Here is a 26,034-nt window from a genome sequence, read left to right on the forward strand (position 1 = left end):
ATATGCAATTTATAAAATCAATAACAAGTTTATTGACTGCAGAATATTATTATCTTAATACAAACTACGAGTTTTAGGACATAAAACCCAACAATACCTTAGCTCCCTCTCGAGCTTAACTTATTATTCAAGGTAACGCATGCTAAGCCTCAAACCTAGTTCAACATATCATCTTATTCCCCTTTTTACTCGACGCATCTTCAGTATATTGTACTTAACGTATTACCACACTTAACCAAATTTTTACCTTGCGACTAACTGGGTGGGTGGCAGTTTGCACACGAGAGGCTCCTAGGCATTAGAACATGCATGACTCACCAATAAGATGGATGCTTATCCATACTTAGCCTATGCTAGTCAGCTGTTTGTTTATGCATGGGTTGCAACTACCTGCTTGTTGAACCAATCAAAATTCCATATTTCATTTTTAGCTTGAATAACTTAAATTCCAGACATAATCTTATGAAATTTTCTTTTAAGAACGCATTCCTAAACGCCTTAATTAGCTTACCTTAAGATCCCAGCCTCTGGTTCTTCCTTATCTAGCTTTACACCTCACCCACGTGGCCTTAGATTCTTGAACACTAAAATTCCTCAACCTTCAGCTCAATTCCATGGAATTTTTTCCTCTGACAACCTTATTTCAACTCCTTCAACATTCAAGCTTCGAGTTTGCAGAAGTTTTCCTTCCTTAGCTCGAGTAGAATGCCCAAACCAAGCACCTAAATTCAAACTCTCCTTTTATACTAAGGCTACATGCCTATAGGGCTTTCTTAAAATGACAGTCGAGCACTAACTCATTCTCATGGCTTCTAAACACGCCACTTAGACCACTAATTGGTTGATTAAGCTAAATGCTTAAGTCCTTCATCAACGCCCAAGTTTACGTTCCATCTTGTCTTTCTTCTCGGTCAACGAATGCCCTGGCTAACGTTGCCTTCCCTTGTATATGCTTGCTTTATCCTTAGACACCCGTGCTTAAGGCTACTACCCATAAACGCCTTCTTTAACTTCTAATACCCCTCAGCATCTACCATGCGTTCACTTAGGCAGACTTAACTGCTCGCATACTATCCACCTTAGGCCTTTACTAACCTCCATATGGCTATTAATGCATACGTTCTGTTAAATTTAGCCAATTTCCAACCTTAGACTTCTCAAGCCTACAGATGCTTATGCATTCCTCACTTCTACGTTTTTTATTTCCTTCAAAGTGTTAGCTCTCTTATCTTGCTCGAGAGCACAACTTCAACTTAGGCAAATTTTTACTTCTTTTCTAACTTGATGTCATTCCTACATGCACCTGCCTTAGCTTTCCCAAATTTTGTCTAAGTGTAGATTGTCTTTTACTACCCGAGAGCACCCCAATCCAAGACTTAGAAAAATTTTCCATATCTCTACCTCACACACATACTCAGTATAACTTCCATATTGTTTCAGCCGTTACAAGCATTAAACTACATGCTTACAGAGATGGAAAACACATACTAGAATAATTAAATACGTAATTAAGGGGACTTAAACATGATAAAATAATAAAATAGGTTTAGGGGTTTACATCAAAGAGATCTGGGCAAAGGAAGATCTGGCAGTAGATTTGAAGATCTGAGCGGAGGAGGGAGGGATCTGGGCGTTGAAGGGCTTTAGAAAGATCTAGAGGTTTGAAGATTTAGGCGGGGGAGAAATCTTCAACAAAAAGTAGAAGGTTAGGCAACCACAACTCTCTCTGTCTCTCCCCTTGTAGAAACCACTGCCACTCACGCCCGCCACCGTCGTCCGAGTTCCTACTACCGCCATCGCACACAATCCGTCATTCACCATGTCCACCGTCATTTCTCTCCTTGATATTTTCGTGGCTGAATTGGTTTGAGAGAGAAGTTAGAGAAGATGAAAAATGTGTAGGTATTTGGGCAATCTTTTCGTTTAATCAAAAAAATTTGGAAAACAATATATTGTTCTTAAAAAGCATATGTCATTTAAAACGCCCCTTTAGTTTTCTATTTTAAAAAGCGTGTAACTAATTGGTGATTGAGGACTAAATGGTAATCGAACCCTAATTTATGTGTAATTTTAAAGTCAATTTAGACATTCTAGTAAATAATTGAAAAGTTGGACATAATTGGAATACAAGATATTTATGCCTTACTTTTTTTTGTAGATTAACATAAACACTATTTTTTTTAGCATAATTTATAAACACTGTTTTTACTTTTTTTGTTTTCATATTTCATTACATAACTTGTTTTTTTTTAAAAAAATAAGAATCGAAGCCAAATTTTGACCAACTAGACTACAACTGTTTTTCAGAAAGACTAATTCTAAAAAAACCATGTCCATGGCAACGGAACTTTTTTTCTTATTTTTACTGTTTCTTGTTTTTTCCCTAAAAAATAAATTATGAATAACTAAATAAGAAACTGCATATAAATGCCTCTCTTAGCGTTTGCATCACATACTCTCTCTTGTTTTTTTTATGCATCGGACAAATAAAAGCAAATCCAAGAATTATTATTATTGAAATGATGAATAAATATAACTATTTTTTTAATTAAACAGTGTGGCAAAACATTTTTTCTTCCATAAACGAGACAAAACTCAAATCATGTACCAAAAATTTAATCTAAATTCGTAAAATAAATAAATGAATGAAATAGCTAACCATAACTAACTTATTCGTAAAAAGAAATTTAAAAGAAATAAGAGGTACAATAAGAAGAAGAAAAAAAGATGATGCATTTATATAATAGAAACATGGTTGATGTAAGTATATTTTATTGAACTTTATATTAAATTAATGGTGACCATATATGTATTGAGTGGCCTCCAATAACATATATTTATCAAATGATCAAATATACACTTGGGCTAAAAGGTCAAGTTGGAAACACATCCCTAGAGCCCAAGAAAAATCAACTGCTCATCTTATTCCTATATTTCACATAAAATTGAAGAATGTAAAAAATTCTTTTAAGGGTCTTTCATACACTCGTGATATGATAAATATTTGAATGTAGTGTAATTAAAAATTGACACCGGTTAATTTTTTTAAAAAAAAGATTAAAATATATATATATATATATATATATATATTTCATGTATGTATAGAAATGGAAGTATGGAACTTAGGTGCAATCTAAATTGCACCGGCTATACCAAAGTTTTGTTTTATTATAAATACCATCAAAATTTGATAGTATATAGTCAAATTTAGTCAATTAATATTTATTGGAAGGGGTGAAATGTAACTATTCTATGAAAGGAAAAGTACCCATGATAGATAAGGTTATAGTATGTGGTTTTTTTTTTTTTTTTTTAAATATCAATTGTTGAATTTAAAACTTTGATATATTTGTCAACGATATATGTTTGAACGAGTTAAACTATTTAAGGTTTACAGTATTTTGTGATTAATAAGCTTTGAGAAAGAGAAAAAGGAAATTGAATTAACTATTTATCAAAGTTTTATTTATTCTATGACTAAAATTAATGGAGGGTATAAAACTTGCAAATACAAATCGAAAAGTTAAGGTCTCATTTTAATAGTCATTTGGTTGTTTGTTTTTTAAAATTAAGCCTATAAGCACTACTAGCTTCTAATGGTTTCTTTGTTTTTCTTTTTCTTTTCCTTTTTTAGCTAATTTTAGTAGTGTTTTCATAATTCAAGTTTTAAAATTTTTCAAGATTTTATTTGATAACTATTCTTTTTTATTATTTTCAATTTTTAAAAATTAAGCTTATAAGTACTACTTCTATAATTTTACATATAAATTTATTTGTTTTGTTATTCACTTTCTACTTATGCTCTAAAAAACTAAACCAAACTTTGAAAATTAAAATCTATAATTTTTAATAACTTGTTTCAGTTTTTAAAGCTTCAAAACAAGCATTTCACTGGATCTTTAGAAAGAAATCCTTGTGTTCGACCCTAGATTCACCAGGATTCTAGTTAAATTTATACTTGGGTTTAATTAGATAAAACAGTACGTTTACACAATTAAAGAGAGCAAAACATAGAATCATCTCATCGCACTTGTTGTCACTAAAGGTTACCATTCCTCCATCATTTTTAAGAAAAAAAAATATGCTTGGATTTGTCTCTCGTCATATCCTTTGAGCAACTACTATCCAAGTATAATCTATTTTTTCTTGGAGGCTTTCACAAAAACCTACAAACAAAAAGTTTGAGATTGATTTTTTGATATCCATGCTTGTTTGGGTTTAAGAGTTTTAGTATTTTCAAACTTAGGGGTCTATTTCAATTTTGTATTGGCATTAAAAATATTGGATCTAGACATGTAATAAGAATAAGTTTTCTGTCCATACTTGCCATAAGAAAAACAAACAATATTATGCAAGGATTTATCTCTAACAAAAAATTTATACACTTTACCCTTTTTGGAGAAATTCTTTCTTGGAGCATCGTAAAACTTTGCTCTTTGAGAAAAATTTCTTTTTAAAGAAGTAGACTGAGCATACTTCAATTTAAAGCACTTAGGTCTAATATGTCCTTCAATATCATAATTATGACATATAGGCACAAAACTAGATTTAGCATTATTAGACACAACATTAGGCATATTAGGCACAACAAAAGATGTTTTAACAAATATAGTTTTAGAACTTGAAGGAGTAGAATATTCATCAATATAGGCTAAACTCTCTTATCACCAAAAGACTTGCCTACTTCAATTATTTTATCCAATCTTTGAGCACCTATTGTCAACTTTTTAATAGACTCTTTAGCTTTATCAAGATCTTGTACAATGTTCTTCTTCTTTATAGACTCATCCTCCAAGTGCTCCTTCAGTGATCTCATGGCATGAGTGAACCAATGAGTTCCTCTAATGGAAGTTTGGTGAGATCTTTTGCTTCTTGGATTACCATCACCTTTTCTTCCCAAGCTTTAGGTAGAAATCTAAGAATTTTTCTAACATTTTCATAAGTTGTATAAACTTTTACCAAGTCCTTTCAAAGCATTGATAATGTTAGTAAATTTAGTAAACATATCGGTGATAGACCCATTAACATCCATTTTAAATAACTCATAATTATGAACAAGCATGCTAATTTTGGACTCTTTAACTTGATTTATTTCTTCATGAATAATTTTAAGAATACTCCAAATTTCTTGAGTGGAAGAACACATAGATATTCTATTAAATTCATCTTTGTTCAAAATACAATACAAACAATTAATAGCCTTAGCATTAAAAGAACATTTTTTCATTTCATTTTCATCATACCCTTCTTCAAATTTAGGCTTATCAACATTATCAACCTTTTTCATGGGAACATATGGATCTTTAGGAACAATTAACCACAAATTATAGTCATGGATTGCAAATAAATTTTCATTCTAGCTTTCCAATATGCATAATTTGAACCATCAAAGTAAGGAGGTCTAGAGGTAGATTGGTCTTCTACAATTCCATTTACAACTGAGGTTGCCATAATGCTCTAACAATAAAGTTTATCAAGGAAATTAAATTTTAAAATGAGCAACCTTTATTTGATACCAATTGTTGGACCAGTATGACAACTCTGGGGGAGGATGAATAGAGTTTAATTAAATTTTTTTCCTAAAGTATGCTCAATTTAATCTAATAAGTAATTCTTTTAATCAAATTAACACAACCCTAATTGATACTAAATAACAAAATTGATAAAAAGGAATGTAAAAAACACATTAAATCAATATCAACCAACAAGAGCAAGAAATATAAATAATTATAAAAGAGTTAGGGAATAAGACACCGTGATTTTTATAGTGGTTCGGTCAAACTCGACCTACATCCACTTTCCCAAGCGTCGAGATTTCGATTAAAAAAATCACATTTGACTCTTTCCACTGATGAGAGTCGAACTACTACCCTGCTCACGAGTTCAAGAGCAAACTTGATCCTTTCCAGGGGTTAGAATCCCGCCATTACAATATTTTTTAAGCTTTAAATCATACAATAAAAATCTCTAAAAAGAGTGAGTATACAAGTTTGAGCTCACACACTTTAATTCTCAAAATATAATAGAAAATTCTCTAAAAAAAAAGATAAAAATAATGAAAATTGGAAGCTTGTATAGAGAGTAATAATGGTGGTCTTTTTGCTAATTTTGAGGATTATAAAATCTGAAAAATTGAAACAATTTTGGAGAAGATGAAGTATAAAAGGAAATGTAAATAGGGCAAAAAGTAGATTTTAATTTGAACAATTAGATTGATAAAAAAAAAATGAAATATAAGGTGAAGATTAAAAGTAAAAAAGTAAAAAAGTAAAAAAGTAAAAAAGAAATAATACATATGTATATAAAGTACCTTTAACGGTAACTTTTTTAAAAAAAAAAAAAAGAAAAAAAAAAGAGAAAGAAAAGTGATTGTCTTTTAAATACAAGTGATCGTTGGGACACTTGCCCATTATCTTTTTTTTTTCCTTTAAATAACAAAATCAAATTCTTTTAAATAATAATAAAATCATTTTTTTAAAGAAAACCACAATCCACTCCCCACGTGTCACTCATCTTATATCTCAAAAGTGACCTTTTTTTATTGGTCCAATTTGATGATTAATTTGTCAGGTTACTAAGGGTATTGAAATCGCGAGCTCTACGCTACGGACTATTCAAAATAATAAAATTATTAGGAAACAAAATCAGGTTTATTATCATCAAAATATTAATTAATTAATTAATTTGAGTAAAGACCAAAAAACAAACATATATAAAATTTTGAAGCCTATGAACTAAATAGAAATCAGATAAAAAACTTAGGGACCAAAAATGTACTTTCCCCTAAATAATGTGAATATATTCATATTAAAAATGTAGATTAAAATTAACATGAATGAGATTCAAATTAAAACTTTATGAATGTTTATATTAAAACTATAAGTTAAGTTTAATGTGAATGAAATTCATATTGAAACTATAGTTTATGAGAGAAAAATACATTTGGATATGATTCAAATGTAATATTATATATACGTAATTTATTAATTAATAAATATTATTTAATTAATTTGATTTAATTTAATTTAAAAAATTAAATAATAACTCTTATATAGTTACAAGGGAGTTAACGTGAATGGAGACTCCCCTCACTTCTTATGCATAATAGTTCTACATTTGGATGAATACGAAAAACAAATTATTCACACTGACTCTCTCCATTCTCTCATCACTCTCAAGTTACAGAGAAAAAGTTTCTCGGTAAAAGCTCTTCCCAGTCTTCTAAAAGAGGTTCTCCCAAACCTATTTCTTGTCGAAGGATAGCAGGAAAAACTTGGTGGTGGTGTCTTGTTCGAGATTCAAGAAGATTAAAGAAGTCGTGATCGCAGTGAAAAATTGGAAAAAATTGAAGAGTTGTCTCCAAAGGTATTTTATTTCTCCTTGAAATTCTTCACAATAAAACATGCTTAGTTAAAAAAAAAAAACGTTTAAATTTCTCTATATTTTTCCATAAACTCAAACACACATATTAGAAGCATAGATGACTAATCGCTTTTGTACAAGATTCGATCCCCTCATGTTTAGAGACTTCATTTTCATAAACTAGAAACCAAAAACTAGATGGTTACCAAACATGTCATAGTTTTTTAAAATTGGTTTTTTGTTTTTAGATTTTAAAGAAAAATTCAAATGTTTCTTCAAAAGAATGTGAAAATCATGGTAAGAAAATTGAGACAAAACAACATGAAATTTAATAAAGGGAAACTAAAAACAAAATGGTTATCAAACATGATCTTAACAAGTATAAGCTCATTGCTATAAGATGTAGCAAGTAAGGCAACCGTCTATCTAGTTTATGAGTTTTTAAATTTTATGCTAAACTTCATTTAGTTAAAAAATTGTGAAAGTGAAAAATCAAGTCATTGAAGAGATAATTAACAACTTTGAAAAATTTATTCAGTTTTATATAATTAAAATATCATTTTGATTTCCGTATTTTGGATTGAATTTTACTTTAATCTATATATTTTAATTGTATAATTTGAGTTCCCATGCTTTCAATAAATACTATAACCTCTTTGACCATGTCATTTTTTTAATACAAATAATCCAAATTTTGTTGGGCTAATGTCAAATAGCCCAAATTATGAAAACAATGAAAACAAACATTTTTCTTAGATCACAAAATACAATACAACATTTAACTCTTTTTAGAGTCCATTTACATTAATCACAAATTGATAAGACTTCGAATGCAATTTCAAGACCGATTGAGATTTTTATAAGCGGGTGTTTGACCCCTCAAATTGGATTGAGTTGGATGGAACTCTGCACGTCAAACACTCTAAAAACTACAAATTCTAGTCTATTGTTAAAAGTTCAAAATCTTTTGACTTTTCTCAAATATAAATCACATTCAATATCTCAACAATTCGCGATGGGTGAGAGCTAGGAATGGCGAATGGATAATTTTAACCATGGTCAGTGATTTGTTATGTAAGTAATATAATGAGTAGACAAGGTTTTTCATTTGCGCTTGGGTCGGGTTTGTCTCCTCATTCTCATTGTAGGGTTTTACCAAGATTTTACAATGGCAACCATGGCCTCCTTCTTCTTCCCCATTCCCACCATTAATGGCTGCACTAAATCATCTCCTCTTGTCCCTCTCCACCGCTTCAACCTTCCCCAACCTCCCTCCTTCTTTCCTCTCACTTTTTGCCCCTTCCCTTCCCGCTTTCCCTTCCTCCTCACCTCTTCCCATTTCGTTCGTTTCGCCTCTACTTCCTCCGATGCTCTTCCCTTTTCCGATGGCCCTCCAGAAGAAGACCCACTTCATTCTTTGGCCGAAGCCCGGCTCGCCGTTTCCGAGTATCTACAGCGTTTCGGGGTTTCGGAGGACGAATCTGTCTCCATCGCCTCCAATTCCCCTCGTTTCTTGAAGATGCTCGTTGATGGAGTTCGGGAATTGGACGAGACATCCATGTGGGTTTCCTGGAGTAAGGAAGGAGGAGAACAGCCGTTGGTTGATGATTTTGGGTTTAAGGAAAAGGTGGGTTTGATGGCCATGGAGAAAGGTGACCATGGGAAGGTTGCTTTTTTGGAAAGCGTCGGTATGAATCTTTCTTCAGCTATGAATGTTGCTCGCTACCTCTCTGGAGAGATGCTTCCATCTCTCATTTATAAGGTAGGACGCTACTTTTGCTAAATTTTCTTCAAATTAGCATTCTCGTTGTCCCGATATTTCCTATAGAAATACTCACAGTTGATCGATTAGCGGGAATTAATGAAATTAGTTTCTGATTAGTACTGTCTGAGTTCTTTTTTACTTGAGTTGATATCTGTTTGCAGTGTAGAAATTGAAGATTGATTAGCTTGCCGACGTTGGTTTATTTTTACATTTGCTCTTTAGGTAAAATATATGAAGGGACTCTTCTTTTCTGGCAGCGGTGATGGAGAAGTCATAGGAAAAAATGCTCGTCGGATGATGACCAACTTATCAATTCCTCCTGATGATGATGTGCAGCAGACTTTGTCCTTTTTTGAGAAGGTCTTGTAACAGTTTTCAGTTCCAAAGTTTCCAATTTCAAAGTTCGAACTAATTTTTTTCTTGTTTCTGTTTCATTCGTTTTTTAATTTTCATAACATATGTTGTCTTTATTAATATTGTTATAGATTGAAGCCAGGCGTGGAGGCCTAGACATGTTGTGTTCAAATGAAGAATCCTTTCGCCTCTTACTTGAATCATTTCCTCACATGCTTTTTTTGTCAGTAGAATCCCATGTAAAGCCAGTGGTAGAATTTCTTGAAAACATTGGCATCCCTAAGGAACGCACGAGGAGTATGTTTCTGCTATTTCCACCCATCATTTTCTTCGATACTGAAGTCCTCAAATCAAGGATACTAGCTTTTGAGGAGGTACTATTGCTTGCATTTACGTACTTATATACACGCACGTGCACACAATTACACACAAGGGACATTTATACATCATTAAAGTAATTTGATAATAGGTATGAAGTACCAAACTCTCTTTAGGAGTTTGATGAAAGTCCCTCAAACAAGAAAAAAAATCCTGATATCTTTAAGAATTATGAACATCAGAGCAAGGTCACCCTTGCTGCTGCCTGGAACATGGGTTTTGTAAGTGGGAATGGGAATGAGTAAAATTGTAGGGCTGATATACATACATACACACGTACATATATATATATATATATATATCCTAGGCATGCTTTATTCCTTCTCTTCCAAAATTGGATTCAAAATTAGTCAATGACTTTAGGCCAAAGTTCATCTCTTTTATGTATAAAATTATAGCTCGAGTTCTTTTGAAAGACTGAAAATGTTTAAAAAATTTTGAACTATATTACCCTCACTTTCAAATGGAAGGTGGGTTTCATTTTTTTCATTGAGTCTAGATTCTTATTGAAAAAAGAGTTCACTGTATAGTATGATGTTATGTTGATATTTTCTCACTACTTTTAGTTTATTGATGTTTAATTATCCTGTAGGTTGGCATAGAAGCGACGACAGTTGGTAAATTGTTACTTAAATATCCATGGATTACAGCCAATTGCATCCAAGGCAACCTTAAACAGATTGTTTCTTTCCTTGAATTGGAGAAGGTACACCTACTCTGGCCATTTTACCTTGCTTGTACTAATGTGATTAATTGCATGTTTAAAACCCTAGAATTTGATATATAATTATGCTCATGAGCACTATTGGTTGGTATTTTGAATTTGATAGCAGCTGCCAGCTGATGTTTTGACCATTCTAAATCTCATATTCTTATTTAAAGAATGACAATGTATCTTTCTGAAGTTGAGTGAAAATGGTCAACATTGAAAAGAAAAGGCACAGATGGTAGATTGGGCCTAAGTGCAACTCTCCTTAGAAGGCTTCAATTGAGAATCTGCCCTTTAAAGGCTTTCTTTGGGGAGGAGCTAAAGTGAAAGGGGATACCACTTGGTAAAAGTCGGGCCAATGATAAGAAATTATTGTCATCTTGCAAAATGGCATGGAAATTCCGTTTTGAGAAAGAGGATTAATGGAAATTTCACTGTAAGAAAGAGGATTGATGGAGAAGAGTTGTGGCTAAATTTTGAACCACCAATCAAGGTTCTTGGCTGGTCACTTCCTTCAAACTTTCTATGGACTATGGTCTCAAACAGGTTCGCAGTCGTTGTGGGAAATCATAGTTCTGTTAGCTTTCAGAATGATTTTTGGATTGGTAATGAACCCTTTTAAAGGCTTTCCTTTGAATATTCTCTCTTTCCAATTGAGAAACCTCTTCTGTTGATGACATTTGGAATCTCCTACTCAAAAATGGGCCTCGATTATTGAAGTACTTTTTTGGATGCGTTGTCCAAGATGTACCTCTATCTCAAATGCACTTGCCCCTCTCCTTGAACTCTCGTCAGTTCTATACAAATGGATACACCTACCTACAAGAGTCTTCTTATGCAACTCATTATTGAAAGATACTATGATCAAGAGTGTCTCAGAGAAACGTATTTCTTCCTCGTAGCTTAATCAACTCTTTGGTGAAGATTGTTGCACTCAAACTTTTCTGGTCTTTTCCATGGTGATTCATATATTTGAAAACAAGAAATTGAATTTAGATCACATGCCAAACTTGCCTTTACCTTTTGGTAAATGAGCATTATTCTGTAGTAGGTGCCCTTTAAGCTGTTGAAAAATCCAAGTCTGTGCTAATATGACGAATTTGCACCTTTGTATATATGTAATATCTCGTTTACTAGAAGATATTTCATGACAGGTACCAAATGCAAGCATTATCAATGCAATCAGCAGTTGGCCACTGATTTTAGGAAGCTCAACTAGTAAATTGCAATTGATGGTGGACAGGTTTGGTGGGCTAGGTGTTCAAAGCAAGAAGTTGGGTCAGGTGATAGCCACAAGTCCTCAGATATTACTTCAAAAACCTCAAGAATTTCTTCAGGTTGGTACCTAGTATTATTTACCATTCTTTGTTGTATCCTGCATTGCAATCAATGTCAAAAGAAATTCATGGATACTTTCAACATTATTATGGATGATATGTTCAAATCATAATGCTTCAGAGCTTATTTACTCATTTACTTCAATATTTTTGTATCTTAGGTATAAACAAACACATTGTGTACGTCAATTTATTTCTCATCTGAATGCCATATAACTTGCCTTCTCTCTTGTTTTATGTTCTTATATTTATATTCCAACATCAATTAGAAAATATTATATCATTTTGAATTTGAAATATGATGATATTCTCTCTAGTTTTTTGAACTTTCAATTGTAGGAAAAATTGCCAAAGCTAACCCTTGAACTCTGTGGGTTGTTATATGAACTTACCATCACATCCTCCAATGTTCAATTTTGATTAATCACCTTCGTAAGTATACAAAATTGTTGTAATTAAACTCTTAAATATTGCAAAATGAACTAATCAGCTATGATAAAGTGTTTTTTCTAGAATCAGGATGGTTCTTCAACGTTTATCAAAAAATTTTAATTTTTTTAGTAGTTAACATTGTAGTTTTCAAGTTTTATAGAGTAAAAGAATATTAGTTTAAATTAACAAATTTATAGTTTGCGGGTTGATTTTTACCGGCCTTATAGTTCAAAAGTAATTATGCATTAAAATCTCGTAAGGGAGGTGGATCAAATTGAAAATTCGAGTGCGTGGTTGTAACAACCTCTATAACTTAGTGGTGGCTTTTGCAATCTTTTATTGTTCGGGAGTTTTGGAAGTTTCAGAAGTTTATAATTATAATTGTGCGTATACAGGTCGTTTCATATTTGGAAGAGTTAGGGTTCGACAAAGGAAGTGTTGGTAGAATAATTACTCGTTGTCCAGAAATATCTGCAACTAGTGTTGAGAAAACGCTAAAGAGGAAGATTGAATTTCTCATCAGTATTGGAGTTTCTAAGACTCATCTACCTCGTGCAATTAGAAAATATCCAGAGCTTCTCGTGTCTGACCCTGACAAAACTTTACTCCCGCGGTAATGCTCAGGCTTCACTTCTGTGTATATACGTGTGTGATGTGGTACAATTGGTGGGCATAGCTTCCATGAACGAGACAATAAAATCTTTTGAGAAGGGCAAAAAGTTATATGCATTTTGAAAATACATCTTTATGATAAAAGTAATTCTCAAAATAATTCACATTTATAATTTTTCTCATTGGTTTCCTGGTTTGTTTTAGCATATTTGCCGTGTCAACTGAAAATGTCTCATGTAACATTTGAGTAGGTTGCTAAGTGAATCTCATTGCAATTGAAAATCAAGACTTTTCTCACCTCACTATTTAGAAGTATAGAAAAAGGAAGAATGATTTATCTACTTGAAAAGAATGTATAATTAATTAGATTATAAATAGAAGATGATAACTTTTTGTCTCAAATTATTGTAGTTGTAGTTGAAATTGATATGGATCTTTACACTACACTATTCTGTTCTATGATGTGATGCCCCAAATTCTAATAACGATCACAACGTTTTGCAGTATAAGGTACCTGAGGCAGAGAGGGTTCTCAGAGAGGGATATTGCCTTCATGGTTGGTAGATTCTCTCCTGTACTGGGGTATAGTATAGAGGAGGTATTGAGACCCAAACTAGATTTCCTTGTAAATATCATGGAGAAGTCAATAAAGGAAGTGGTCGACTATCCAAGGTACTTCAGTTATTCGTTGGAAAAGAAGATAGTTCCAAGGTTCCGTGTGTTGAAGGGGATAAATGTAGAATGTAGTTTAAAGGATATGTTGGGTAAAAATGATGAGGAGTTTGCTGTTCAGTTTATGGGCTACAAAGGAACAGAACATTAGATTTGCCTAAACTGACAAAGAGGGAGCTGCCCCGGGGAGAAAAAGCATGGAGTTCATTGTTGCATGCCAATTCACAAAGCAATTCAAGATTTTTCAGGTATGCCAACATTCATTACCATAAAATACGTAGTTGATTTCAGAACTAATGGTTGAGTACAAGCAGGATTTCGTTTGTAGATTATGTTTTGAAATATCTCATATTGTACAGAATCTATCTGGCCCTCTCTAAAGAAGCTAGAATTACATTTCTTGTTATGGGGTTCAAATGAGTTGATTAGTAGATAGATAGATTGAGTTATAGCAAGAGAGGGTTCAAGATGATTGATTGCTTCCCTCGACAATAAGTTTTTTAGTTCATTAATCGTGTTACAGATTCTTTATACGTATATATAATTGCAGTATGATCAACTCTTGGTGGGGATTAGCATTGGCAGGTCACTAATTGGAGAAGAAGCTAATCTATAGTTTTTGGTTTGAACAAAGCAAGTTTGCGCACCGGCCAGATCCGTTGGTTCATTCTAGTCCTATTAGCTAGAACTTATGTGTATTTCATACGTAGTTTTCAATGTTAAAATATGGCTAGGGTAGGAGTTAAGGACTTGGGATCAGAACTTCTTAAAGCAATGCCTATATGATTTATACTGCAATCATCGTGTTTTCTATTCAAAATTTCAGTCTCTAGTTGCCTTCTAATTCTATAAAGCCTCCCTTACCTGTAGTTTTATTTTTGTTAATTTGAACTTTATATACATATTCTTAAGCTTAATATGTGTTGGATTTGAATCTATAATCTCTTGGTCTAGAACATCTGCCTTTAACTTGAGTAGTTGTGCTATACTCAAGTTGGCAACTTCATAACGATTATGCTATTATTGTATGGAAATTAGGTACCATGCTTTTGTAACTTTTAGAGTCGTACTTATTTTTTTTATTCCCTCCCTCCCTCTCGTTGTATTTATTAGATCCTTGATGTAAACATAATTGCCCTTGCATTCCCAAGAATGAGATGAGTACTATTGTAAAATTTCTAACATGACAGGTTCATATAAATTTCAACATCAGCAAAATTAGGAAGTGCTCATCTCCTGCAAACCGAGTATAGCTTAACTAATATGTAGACTTGTTAGCAACCTCTTTTTCTCTTTTTTTATTAAAAAAAAAAATGTGTCAATCTCTTGGGTTGCACTGTGAATTCATGCTTAAAGGTACATGAAATATTGTCAACTAAACATAGATTAACTAGTCAATATATATGTTTGATCAAAAGATTCGAGATTCAAATTCCTAGTTTATGTATTGTTGACTTTGTTATCTTTAATTTTGTAAAGATTTAAGTATTGCCATCTTTGTTTTGGTATTTCAAATTTTTTGTCTTCACTTTTTAAATCATTGATTAATTATAAAGCTCTTTTGTTTAAAAAGATTTTTAAAAAATATTTTTCTAATGAAATTTTATTGTCACATTAATATAGTTAATAGAAAATTGATGGTAGGGATCGAAACGCTACTAAAATCGAACCTTATAGGTTAATTTGAAAACTTAGGGTTCAGAATGCTATTATTAAACTCAAACCTCAAAAAACAAAGTGTAGTTTTTCTTTTTTTCTTTTTTTTTTTAAAATAATAATTCTTGAATTTTGGTGTAGTTTGCCTATCCGAAATTTAGTTTTGTATGTTTTTGGATATATATACTTTTCTAAATTAGTGGGTTTTTCTTTTCTTTTAGATTTTTACATTATGTTAAAATTAGTGGCTGTGTTAACAAAAATTGAATATAACAAAATTTTTTAATATTTATGATTCAATTTAATGAAATCGAAAGGTCATGTACAATAATGATGAACCTTTGCCTAGTCTTGGTTGAATATTTTCCCTCTAATTTTTACTAATGCCATTTTTTTTTATGTGAAATGGAATTTTAGGTTATAATTTATTGAAAGAATAACATAGTACTGACACTATAAAATAATAGTTAAATTATAAAAGATATCTCTAATTTTTTTTATTTGTTTAAAAAATATTTATATTCTTTCATAAATGGTAATATCACCTTAAACTTTGTCATTGAGAAACTAGAACAATATAACAATTCAAAATTTCATTTCTGAGTCTAAATTTTTATTTCATATTTTATAGGATTTCTTCTTAAAAAATGATCGAGGGGATGTTGTAACTTCTAAAACAAATGACAAAAGTCAGAAGTTTTTTTCTTTTTCTTATCGATGTGCTAATGCCTAAGACTTTCTATCTACATAGCTTAAATGATGAAGCTTGATTGCATAATTATCTAAGTTTTCCTATTTTTTACATGAATAGACTATTATTTTACCAAAAATCAGACTCAATTTACTTTTTCAGTCCTCTTTATTGTTCAACTTTTTTAATATATATACTAATACCAAAGAAGCACGCAAGGGAAGCTTCTCTATACCACACGCGGTTATGAACATCCTAAAACAATTTTCTTTTAAAAATTCTATGCAAGGGAAGTTGAAAATCTCGTTAATCTCCATAAACGAAAGCAAGAATTAGCGAGAAGTTTTGAAAGAGAAAATAAAGTATAGACATCACATGCACCAAAAAAAAATATATGTGGTATATATTGGCAATATATTGGAAAATGTAAAGATATATGTTAGAAAATATAAACATATACCACATATATTGTTCGGAATATAAGATGAAATATTACACAAACTGTCTTGTTCATGCATTTATCAAATATATCTTTGTTTATTTATGGAAAATTCAAATATATATTGTTCTATATATACCAAACAATATATGTAATGTATATATTTACATTTTCATATATTTGAATACACTAAAAAAATAAACTATAATATGTGCAATGTATATTTACATTTTTTAGTATATTCGACATTTTGTAGTATATTATCCATATATTCAACAATAATGAAGGGATTGGGATGAAGAAACCAAATTGAAGAAGAAAATGAATAAATAACGAATTGGAGACCCAATATTTTAAAAATAGAAATGACAGGAGTTATGACGAAAATAAAATAAAGAAGATAATCTTCTTTCTTATTTTAGGAAGTACACCAAATAAATTAGAAATAAAAATCAATAATATTAAGGTTCCGTTTGGTAACCATTTTATTTTTAAAAATTAAGCTTATGAACACTACTTCCACCTCCAAAATTCTTCATACTTTTGAAAAGTTGATTTTGTTTTTTGGAATTTGGCTAAGAATTCAACCATTGTACTTACCAAAGATGCAAATTATTGTAAGAAATGTGAATGAAATAGACTTGATTTTTAAAAACAAAGAAAAAAAACCAAATGACTACCAAATGAGTTAAATAATTTTAACGAAAACTAATGATTGATCATGGATGAGGAATCCAAAAATCTGTTTTATATACGTAAATAAATGTACGTTAAATTAAGAAATTTAGATATGAAAATTTTTGTAAGTCTGAGGAGATTTATGAAATATTAATTGTGGATTAAGCTAATACACTAAAAAATTCTTAGAATATTCATATGTCATTTAAGCTCGAGAAAAGAAAAAAAAAACCAACAATTTTGGTTGCTGTGATTATTTTTGCATAAATATTGGCTCCATCATATGTTGATGCAGCTTTAGTACATTTCTATGTATATGGTTAGCATATTAAATTTCCATTATCATCTATATATTAATTAATTAGAATAAATAAAATGCTGAATTAGAAAATAACAGGGGGATAAAAAAAATAGTTAGTTGATTTACATTTAATTAATAAAAAGACAAAAAAGAAATAAGTGGAGAGTTGAGAGGTAAAAAGGTAATAAAGAAAAAGGGAATTTCCAAAAATTAGGGGCAGGTTATGGTGGTAAGGTGTTATCTGCAAAGTCAAATAAATAAATAAATAAAATTATAGAAAGTTGAGGTTGTAGTGTAGGGCTGTGGGTCCCACTACCCTCCACAAAAATGTCACTTTGACCATGCCCTATATACGACACTACAATAACCTGGAAACATTGACCACAAAACATGGAAACACTTTTTTTTTCCCCCTTAAAAAATGAAAAATTGGTGACCTTTCTCTTCACACTCTAAAATTTCCACTAAAAATGGTCGTCATTAATTAAACCTTTCTCACTCTACCTAATTACATTTCCTACCCACTTTTCAACTAAGACCATGTTTATCAAACCCTCCTCCAAAAAAAAAAAATAAAAAAATTGGTATAATCATAGTGAAATTTTATCGCTAAGTCAATCGTAATAAGACACTGTAAGAAATATAATTGGATTTTATTTAATCATATTTATTTAGAATTATGAATATGTCATATTTATTATTACCATTATCGTTTATGGTCAAACAGTAGACAGATTTATAATTATCATGTTGTAACAATAACATTAACGATAATAGTAACGATATCGATGTAATCTTCAAATGCAATTGGATTGAGTACTCTATGCTCGTCAATTAGGTTGCATTTTTTAATTACAGGTTTGCATATGTCAATATGGATATGGAACACAAATAAGCAACACAACATAATTAAATGAGACTCTCACTTTTGAAATTACTATTGATTTATTACGTAGGGTAACCATGGATTTGTGTTCTAAGTGAAAACTGACATAAACTCGTTCTTTTGGAAATCGAAGTTTGAAAGATCAAATCGACTACTTTTTTACATGATTTTTTAAAAAAGTTTACTATAACCTGGTTAATAAATTTATTTAAAAAAAAATAAGTGCATTTGGTTTTTAATTTACAATGAGATTTTAAGATTATGTTTGAGATGAAGTAGTTTTTTTTTTTTTTTTTTTTAATATTATTATATCACATTCTAAATTAGAAATAAAGGGCTCCATTTTTTTATTTTATTATTTAGTCGAAATTCTAACCTTAATAATTGTTGAAAAAAATCAACTTTAACCCCTCGAGATATTGGAATTGGAAATGCACGATTTGGAGAAAGGATTAACAAAAATGTTATAAAGTTACAACCTTTGATCATATTCTAAGCATAATTAATAATTAATCTTCCAAAAAAACGGTCTGAAAACAAAATTTGAAAATAAGAGATTCAACAAATATATATATATATATAATTATATTTTATGTTTTTAGATTTGTATTTTGATAGTATATTCAGAATTTGAATTCTTAATTTAAAAATATTTAATGTTATATTGATAAATTATAAAATTAGTTGTGGTTATTCACTAAATATTGGTTTTTTATGAATATGTTTTATTTTAAATTTTTTGTATAATTATTTCTGTGATAGTATATAATTTATAATATATTACATATTATATATTTTAATTTTTTAAAAATAATTGGTATTTTTAAATATTTTTATTTTTATTTAACATAACTTTGCATTTTAAAATTTAAATTCAAAATTTGAATACAAATAAAACATACAAATGTTATTTTGTCCCGTTTAGATTATAGAATTCAAAAACAAAATCTAAATTATCTGTCGAAAAATTGTTTGTTGAACTTATAAATCTGAAGACATAAAACAGAATCTAAATAAAAAAATTGCTTAAAAAACTCTTTAAATCTATTTTTAGAATTTGATGACTAAAAGAATATATTTAGAAGATCTAAGGATCAAACGCTTTTCGAGAATTAAAAAAAAAAAAAAGTAAATTTCTAAATTTGTATCGTTTCATTTTAGTTTATTATTTATTTATTTAAAGATTATATTCTAAATTCATCCACTTTGAGTTGCATTTTTTAAAATTATCTTAATTATCAATCCCTAAAAGGAGTGAGACGAATTAGAAACTTTTGATTCTCAATTTTGAAAGGATCTAGGTAATGGATTTCCAATTCTCAATAAATATCTATTTCTTATTTCTACTTTGACTTAATAATATTACTATTTTTAATTTCATGTTCAGATACATTTTTCTCTCTCTCTACTCCTGTTGTCACTGAAATTTTTTTTTAGATTTAATCTTTTTTTAAGAGAGATATATTTAAAAGTTTGATCATTGATTTAATCTCTGAAATTTTTATATAATAATTTAGTTTCCAAAGTTTAGATTAATCGATAATAATTAAGTCGGTATGTTGAAAACTTTCATTAAATTAAATAGAGGGTAGATATTATATTATATAATGATTTAATTTTTGTAGTTTTGCTCTCTTATGGATTTACGGTTATAGAATCATTATTTAATTATTTTTTTAACCACATATGAAATATAGAAATGAACCTTGATAGTTGATGGTATAAATTTGTGCTAGTTGAATTACGTTCATGTCGTTTGACCAACATTAATTAAATTTTAATAATTTTTTTACTCTAATAATTGATATGGTATAAATTATATTACAGAAAATCAAGTTAAAATTAATAATAAATTTTAAAATGGAGCGGATAAGGGGTACATCGTCTATTGATCCTTTTGAATTGTTTGTTGGTTATCAACATGATAAATTGGGCTTTAGAGGTACCATGTGAGACATCTATTAATCTTGGTGACATTCCTCGAGTTATTCCTAATTTCACTTTGGTCGAGTTTAGACATATTTCTTGTGAAGTTAATGGAATGACTCATTCTTTGGCAAGTTTTATCTCTAAGAAAGTTGTTGGGACTTGATGATTTTCCTAATTGGTTAACCTCTTTATTTTTCATTGATTTTTCCTCCCTCTAAACCCCATTCGGTGGTTTCTAGCTAAATTATGAAGTTTCTTGGATTAGAAAAATAAAGTTCATCGACTAAATTGTTTCAAAATCAAAAGTATAAAGACTAAAATGTATTACGGACTGAAGCTTTTCTTAATACTATGAGAATTGAATTGAATCTTCAACCTCATGAGACGTAGTACATATCAATTACAACTAAAATATGTTCACTTTTGTTATTACATACTAAAATTACAAATCAAATAATTATTTTCTTTTTAGAGATTGAACCTCCAATTTTAAGAGAGTGCATATCAACTATTTGTCAATCTCATCTTTGTAAGATGTAAATAATACAAACGTAATTCATATTATATTATAATTTCTAAAATAAAGGTACTTCCAAACTATGATACTCTTGCTCCAAATACAATAGCACGAAATTATTTTGAAAAATATAAAATGAAACATACTTCAACCAACCTAAACATTCCACTTCCATATCAAAATTTCGACTAGTAAGAAAAAAAAAATTTGGGAATGACGATATTATGTAAATTAAAAAAAAAAAAAAAAAAGAATACAAACTAATTTTCTCTCTTGTGGAAGGGGAAAAAACAGTGGATTTAGTAATACTAATGAAATTGTATGTCAAAAAGTGAAAGAAAAAGAAAAATCTGTACAAATGGCGAATTCTAATTCTAATGCTTCGATAATTCAAACATCCAATTCTTCTTCGCCATTGGAGGACGGGAAAATCCTTCCGTCTGATCTGTTTCTACTCAACATTCGCATCAAAGACGCTCCAAGCGACATCAATGGCGGATCAATCGAAGAAGAAGAAGAAGAATCGGAATTAAACTGACCGTTTTGTCCCTCATTCCTCTGAATCTCACAATTGTTACTCCTTTCCTCCATCACATTCACAATCTCCCCTCCGATTTCTCTCTCACCGGATTCCGCCGCATCAGAACAATCCGCAGCCTCACCAATCACTGGCTCTCTACAAACAGGACAATTCGCGTGAGAGTTCAGCCACATATCAATACACTCCAGATGAAATCCATGGCTACATTTTGGCAACCGTCGTCCCAGTTCTCGTTCTTCAAATTCACTGAGGCAAATCACGCACTCCATCGCCGCCGCACACTTCTTCTCCTCGGATTCGTAAACGAACAGAGGAATAGCAGAGATTACAGACGGATCGAGGCCTTTGGACGGAGCAGAAACTAAATCAAACGGAACGGACGAATCGAAACGGGAGAGACGAGGCGGAGCGAGGATGTAGGAGACAGTGAGGGAGGTGCGGTGGCGGTGGCGGTAGCGAGGGTGAGGGAAGAAGCAATTGGCGTAGGCGTGGAGGAGAAGAACGAAGAGAACGACTAAGAGAAGAGAAATGAGAGCGGCGAGCATGATGTTGCTGTTGTAGGAGAAAATGCTTTGAGCGAAATCGATGAGTGAAGTGGAATTGGACCCCATTGTTGGTGGTGGAAGTTGCAGAGAAATGGTGGTTGCCGTTGCCGGCGGAAGGAGGTAGAAGAAGAGTTGAGAGTGTTTAGTTTATTTATCAAGGCAATGCAACGAATCTTTTTTTTTTTTCCGTGAACCTAAAATGGGCTCTCCGTTTTTCCGTAACGTAACATTTACTTGACATGTCCCCATTTCCCTCGTACCAATTTCATAATATTTTATATAAAAAAATATAATATATATCATAAGAAAAATAATTTTTGTTCTCCAAGTTTTGAGTTTGGTTTCTATTTGGTATTTACGTGGTTATCCATTTTAGCCCCTTAATTATTAGGTCTCGTTTCTAGTTGGTATTTATGTTTTTAAATGTTACTGGCTTTTAATTGCCGTTAATGTCTATAATTAGTTTAAAATAATCATGAAATTAAATTTTAATTTTTTTAAAAAAAAAATTATGTAATTAAAATAAGGTGGGAGAATCAAACCTTCAGTTACGCTTTTGTTGGCAATTTAATTCTAATAGAAAATAATGAAATTTAATTACCTTTCATTATTTTTGTTAGAGTTGTATTATTCACAATATTTGTTTAAGATTTGTTTGCATATTCTATGTTTCCATGCTATCCTTCTTTAGTGGCCGTCTTTCAGAATATCTCAACATATGTGGTTTCTGTCAGCATGTTATTAGCGTCAAGATGCAGATTCTACAGATTAATAGTTTCTTTATTGAGAAGATTATGACAGTTTATTCTCTTCAATTTTGTTTCTTTTTCTGCTAGGTTCATAATATCTTTGTTAGGGTTTTCTTTTGCATTTTATTGTGGGGTTGTCTTTGTGTTTACTAGGGTTGATGATTTTTTTACAAAAAAAAAAAAGAAAAAAAGAAAAAAAAGGAAGATCATTGTTGTCGTTGTCTTGTCAGTTCTACCAAAATCGCAAGTGTATGACATTCTCAATGAAGGTTGTGTGTTCTAAATCTTGCCAGTTCTCATCTAGAAAATACCGATTGAGTCTACATCAAAGTTGAGAGGGATTCTCTAACTCGAGGGGAGCTTAAGTTCATAGAGTGGAGTAAGCTTCACTAGAAGAAAGAAAGATAAACTATTTGGTGGGGAGGAATCTTATACTTAGAGGGAGTCTAAGTGTTCATCTACTAATATACTCGTACTGAGGAGGGTCCTAAAGTATATTGACAAGTCAAGAAGTCAAACTTTTGGTGTGTCACTATTATTGCATTGTCTTTACAAGTAAGTATAACGTTATAATTGTTTTACTTTACATTAATGGATTTATCTTTCTTAGGCACATTGTCCTCTAGACATAGGTGTATTTCACCAAAAGGAGTTACTAATTTCTGTGTCACGTCTGTGTTTTTATTCTTTACCTCTACCTGTGTTGTTATACAAAGTGTTACAACATTGTTGTTAACATCTGTGACTGTGTGATAGATTATCTTCCTATTTTAAATTTTAAATTAACTAATAGATATTAACCTTAAAGATGAAGTAATAAATCAAGGTTAAAAGTGTAAATTTTGAACCTAATGACAAAATTGAAACAAAGTTCAAACCTCAAGGGTAAAATTATAACATTTTGAAAACCAAAGTGAAACCAAACTCAAAATTTAAAGAACTAAATGTTTAACATTTCCAAACCTACGGACCAAATAGAAACTATATCAAAATTTAGGGACTAAAAAGGCATTTTTCCCTTATTATATTGAAATCAACGCTTGAAATATTGATGTTGACGAAAATGTCAAGATCTTAATTTTATAAATTTTTCGATTAAAATATTGATAAGATATCGATATTGATAGACATTTATGAAAAAACTATAAAAGCAAAAATTACAAAAAAAAAAATTGTAAATAACATTTTGTTGTTTATTTTTCATTTTCATGATTTTATTTACAATATAATAGAAATGTCCAATTCATGAAAATATGAAAACATTGAAGAGAATGTATATGTTTTGATCAAATTTTAACACCGTGATTAAAATATAGTTCTCATCTCTACAATTAATGTTCCTTTAAATTTCATCAATTTGAATATAACTTAACTTGACAATGTTAAATCGTCCAACAAATGTTGATAAAGACACTCTAAAAGTTGAATGTCTAAATTTTTAGACAATTGTTTGTTGAACTAGAAAAAATATATATTGAGTTTTAAATTTAGCTTATTTTTAAGCTTTGACAAAAAAAAAAAATGGCAAGCTATTTTTATTATTCATTTTTTTAGTTCAACAAATAAGTGGTTGATTCCGATAACATATATCTTAATAAGTTGAGGTAATTTTTAGATTATCATTAATTATATTTAATTAACAATACAAAATATGGAAATAAATAGTAAATATATAGGAAGTGTATATTTATAGTGGGAAGAAGGGGAACAAGATGGAGGGGAAAAAATCTTACTAGAAGATTGAGAAAATGCAAACACAACATTTTTAGGGTTTGTTATAATTAATGAATTGAACAACAATTACTCTCCAATCTTTGTGAAATCAATCAAATTATAACTATATTATTAGCAACTTAAATATCTACGAACCATCTCTAAGGGTATATTTGGTGCGTGATAAAAGTAGAAAGTTGAATTGGTAATTATTATCTAAAGAGTTAAATTATGTGAGGAGTTAAATTGTCTGTGTTTGTTTGCAGAGTTGAGTTGAGTTAGTAATTATTGTTGTATTTGTTGTATAGAGTTGGTTGAGTTGAATTGGAGATCTGATGCAATTTTTTTGTGAATGAGATTAGTTCTATTTTTTTCTGTTTATTTTTTTATCTCATTCTTTTATTTTTTAGTTTTATATTTTGCTATTGTTGATAAATTTTCAAATATACACGTATTTTCTCAAATCATTTATGAAATAAACTGGACAATCTAAATTTTTTTTCCTCAATTTGTAAACATGATAGATTATTTTTCATATATTCTTTTCAAAAACGATAATAATTCTAATTCTCTTCAATCGGTAAAAACATACCAAGAAAATACATTTCATATTGTTGTTCAATTAATTGGTATATTGTGTATATATATATATATTGAAAGTACGTATATATTAGATGAGGGAAGAGATAAGGAAATGAAAATAACACTGGTTTTTAGGATTAGTTTTAAGTGGGTAAAAAAAGTGGTTTTAATAATCCACCATTTTTCTTTACGGGTTTAACGAACATGGATAATAAATACCCACCCAACCCAACAACTCATACTCATTTATCAAACAGCCCCTAAATGATAAAAGTGTTATAATTGTCCAATCGAATCTAACTCAATCGATATATGTTGTTAGAAATCATGAGATCAGTGATTCGACTCTCCTTATCTTCAATTATACTAAAAGAAGTTTTACAATTAATCCTAAAATTCTAAATTAGGAAAGGTTGTTATAATTACAAGTATAACATCACTATTATAACTTCTATTTCAAATTAATGATGTTATTAATTAGCATTTTAACAATGAAAAGTTCAACTGTTAGAGAGTAGGGAAAAAAAAAAGGGAGCTATCCACCTTTTTTTTTTTTTTTTTTTACTTACAAAAAGAAAAAAAAAAAAAGAACTATTCACATTATAACCATAGTCCAAAGATCACATTTTTAAATAATGTCAAATTTCAAATTTACATCCCATATATTGTTGATTTATTTCTTCTTCTTTAAAAAAAATAAAAAATAAAAAAAAATTGTATGTTTAGTACCTAAACTTTCAATTTTTTCTCAATCTAATCAATAAACTTTTCATTTTGTATCTAATAGATACTTGAATTTTTAGTTTTGTATCTAATAAATTTTTAACCTATTTAACATATATATTTTTTAAGATTCACGGCACACAAAATTGAGAGCATGAAATCCTCATTAAACATCAAATTTATTTATTTTTATTTGACACAAGAATTTATTCTACAAAATCATGAATATGCCATAGATTTATTTGATACAAAATTAAAATTCGAGAGATCTGTTAAACTTTTTTTAAAATTAAAAAAATTATTAAAGACAAATAAAAAATTCAAAGACTTACTAAACATCTTTTAAAGTCTAAAGTCGGGTGATGTAATATATACAAGTTTGAAAGTTTAAAAATTATACTTCTAAAAAAAATTAGAAAACTAAAGAGAATTTGACTAAATGATAATTGACATGATATTCTTT

General features: G+C 30.1%; 2 protein-coding genes across 4 annotated transcripts; one reads left to right on the top strand and one right to left on the bottom strand.

The window, feature by feature from the left end:
• The first annotated feature begins 8,374 nt into the window (after positions 1-8,374).
• LOC150034399 (uncharacterized) lies at positions 8,375-14,441 on the top strand. 3 transcript variants are annotated; one of them, XR_016531403.1, is made up of 8 exons: positions 8,375-9,124; positions 9,350-9,487; positions 9,613-9,855; positions 10,452-10,565; positions 11,723-11,905; positions 12,733-12,950; positions 13,454-13,869; positions 14,172-14,441. XR_016531403.1 is itself a non-coding variant. In XM_090316576.1 (7 exons), the coding sequence occupies exons 1-7, from the start codon at positions 8,531-8,533 to the stop codon at positions 13,770-13,772; spliced, it is 1,809 nt and encodes a 602-aa protein (XP_090172702.1). In that variant the 5' UTR covers positions 8,375-8,530; the 3' UTR covers positions 13,773-14,177. The 3 variants fall into 3 exon arrangements, 1 of the variants encoding a protein (XP_090172702.1); XR_016531404.1 differs by having other exon boundaries at positions 14,198-14,441; XM_090316576.1 differs by having other exon boundaries at positions 13,454-14,177.
• A 6,387-nt stretch (positions 14,442-20,828) lies between these two features.
• Positions 20,829-22,050, bottom strand: ATL63 (TOXICOS EN LEVADURA 63). Its single transcript, XM_090316627.1, has one exon. It carries the CDS (start codon positions 21,868-21,870, stop codon positions 21,109-21,111), a length of 762 nt encoding a protein of 253 aa, XP_090172753.1. The 5' UTR covers positions 21,871-22,050; the 3' UTR covers positions 20,829-21,108.
• Between the last annotated feature and the right edge of the window lie 3,984 nt (positions 22,051-26,034).

Source organism: Benincasa hispida, chromosome 8, assembly GCF_027475165.1.
Source record: "Benincasa hispida cultivar pf3 chromosome 8, pf3_genome.v1.1, whole genome shotgun sequence".
NCBI classification, from domain to species: Eukaryota; Viridiplantae; Streptophyta; class Magnoliopsida; order Cucurbitales; family Cucurbitaceae; genus Benincasa; species Benincasa hispida.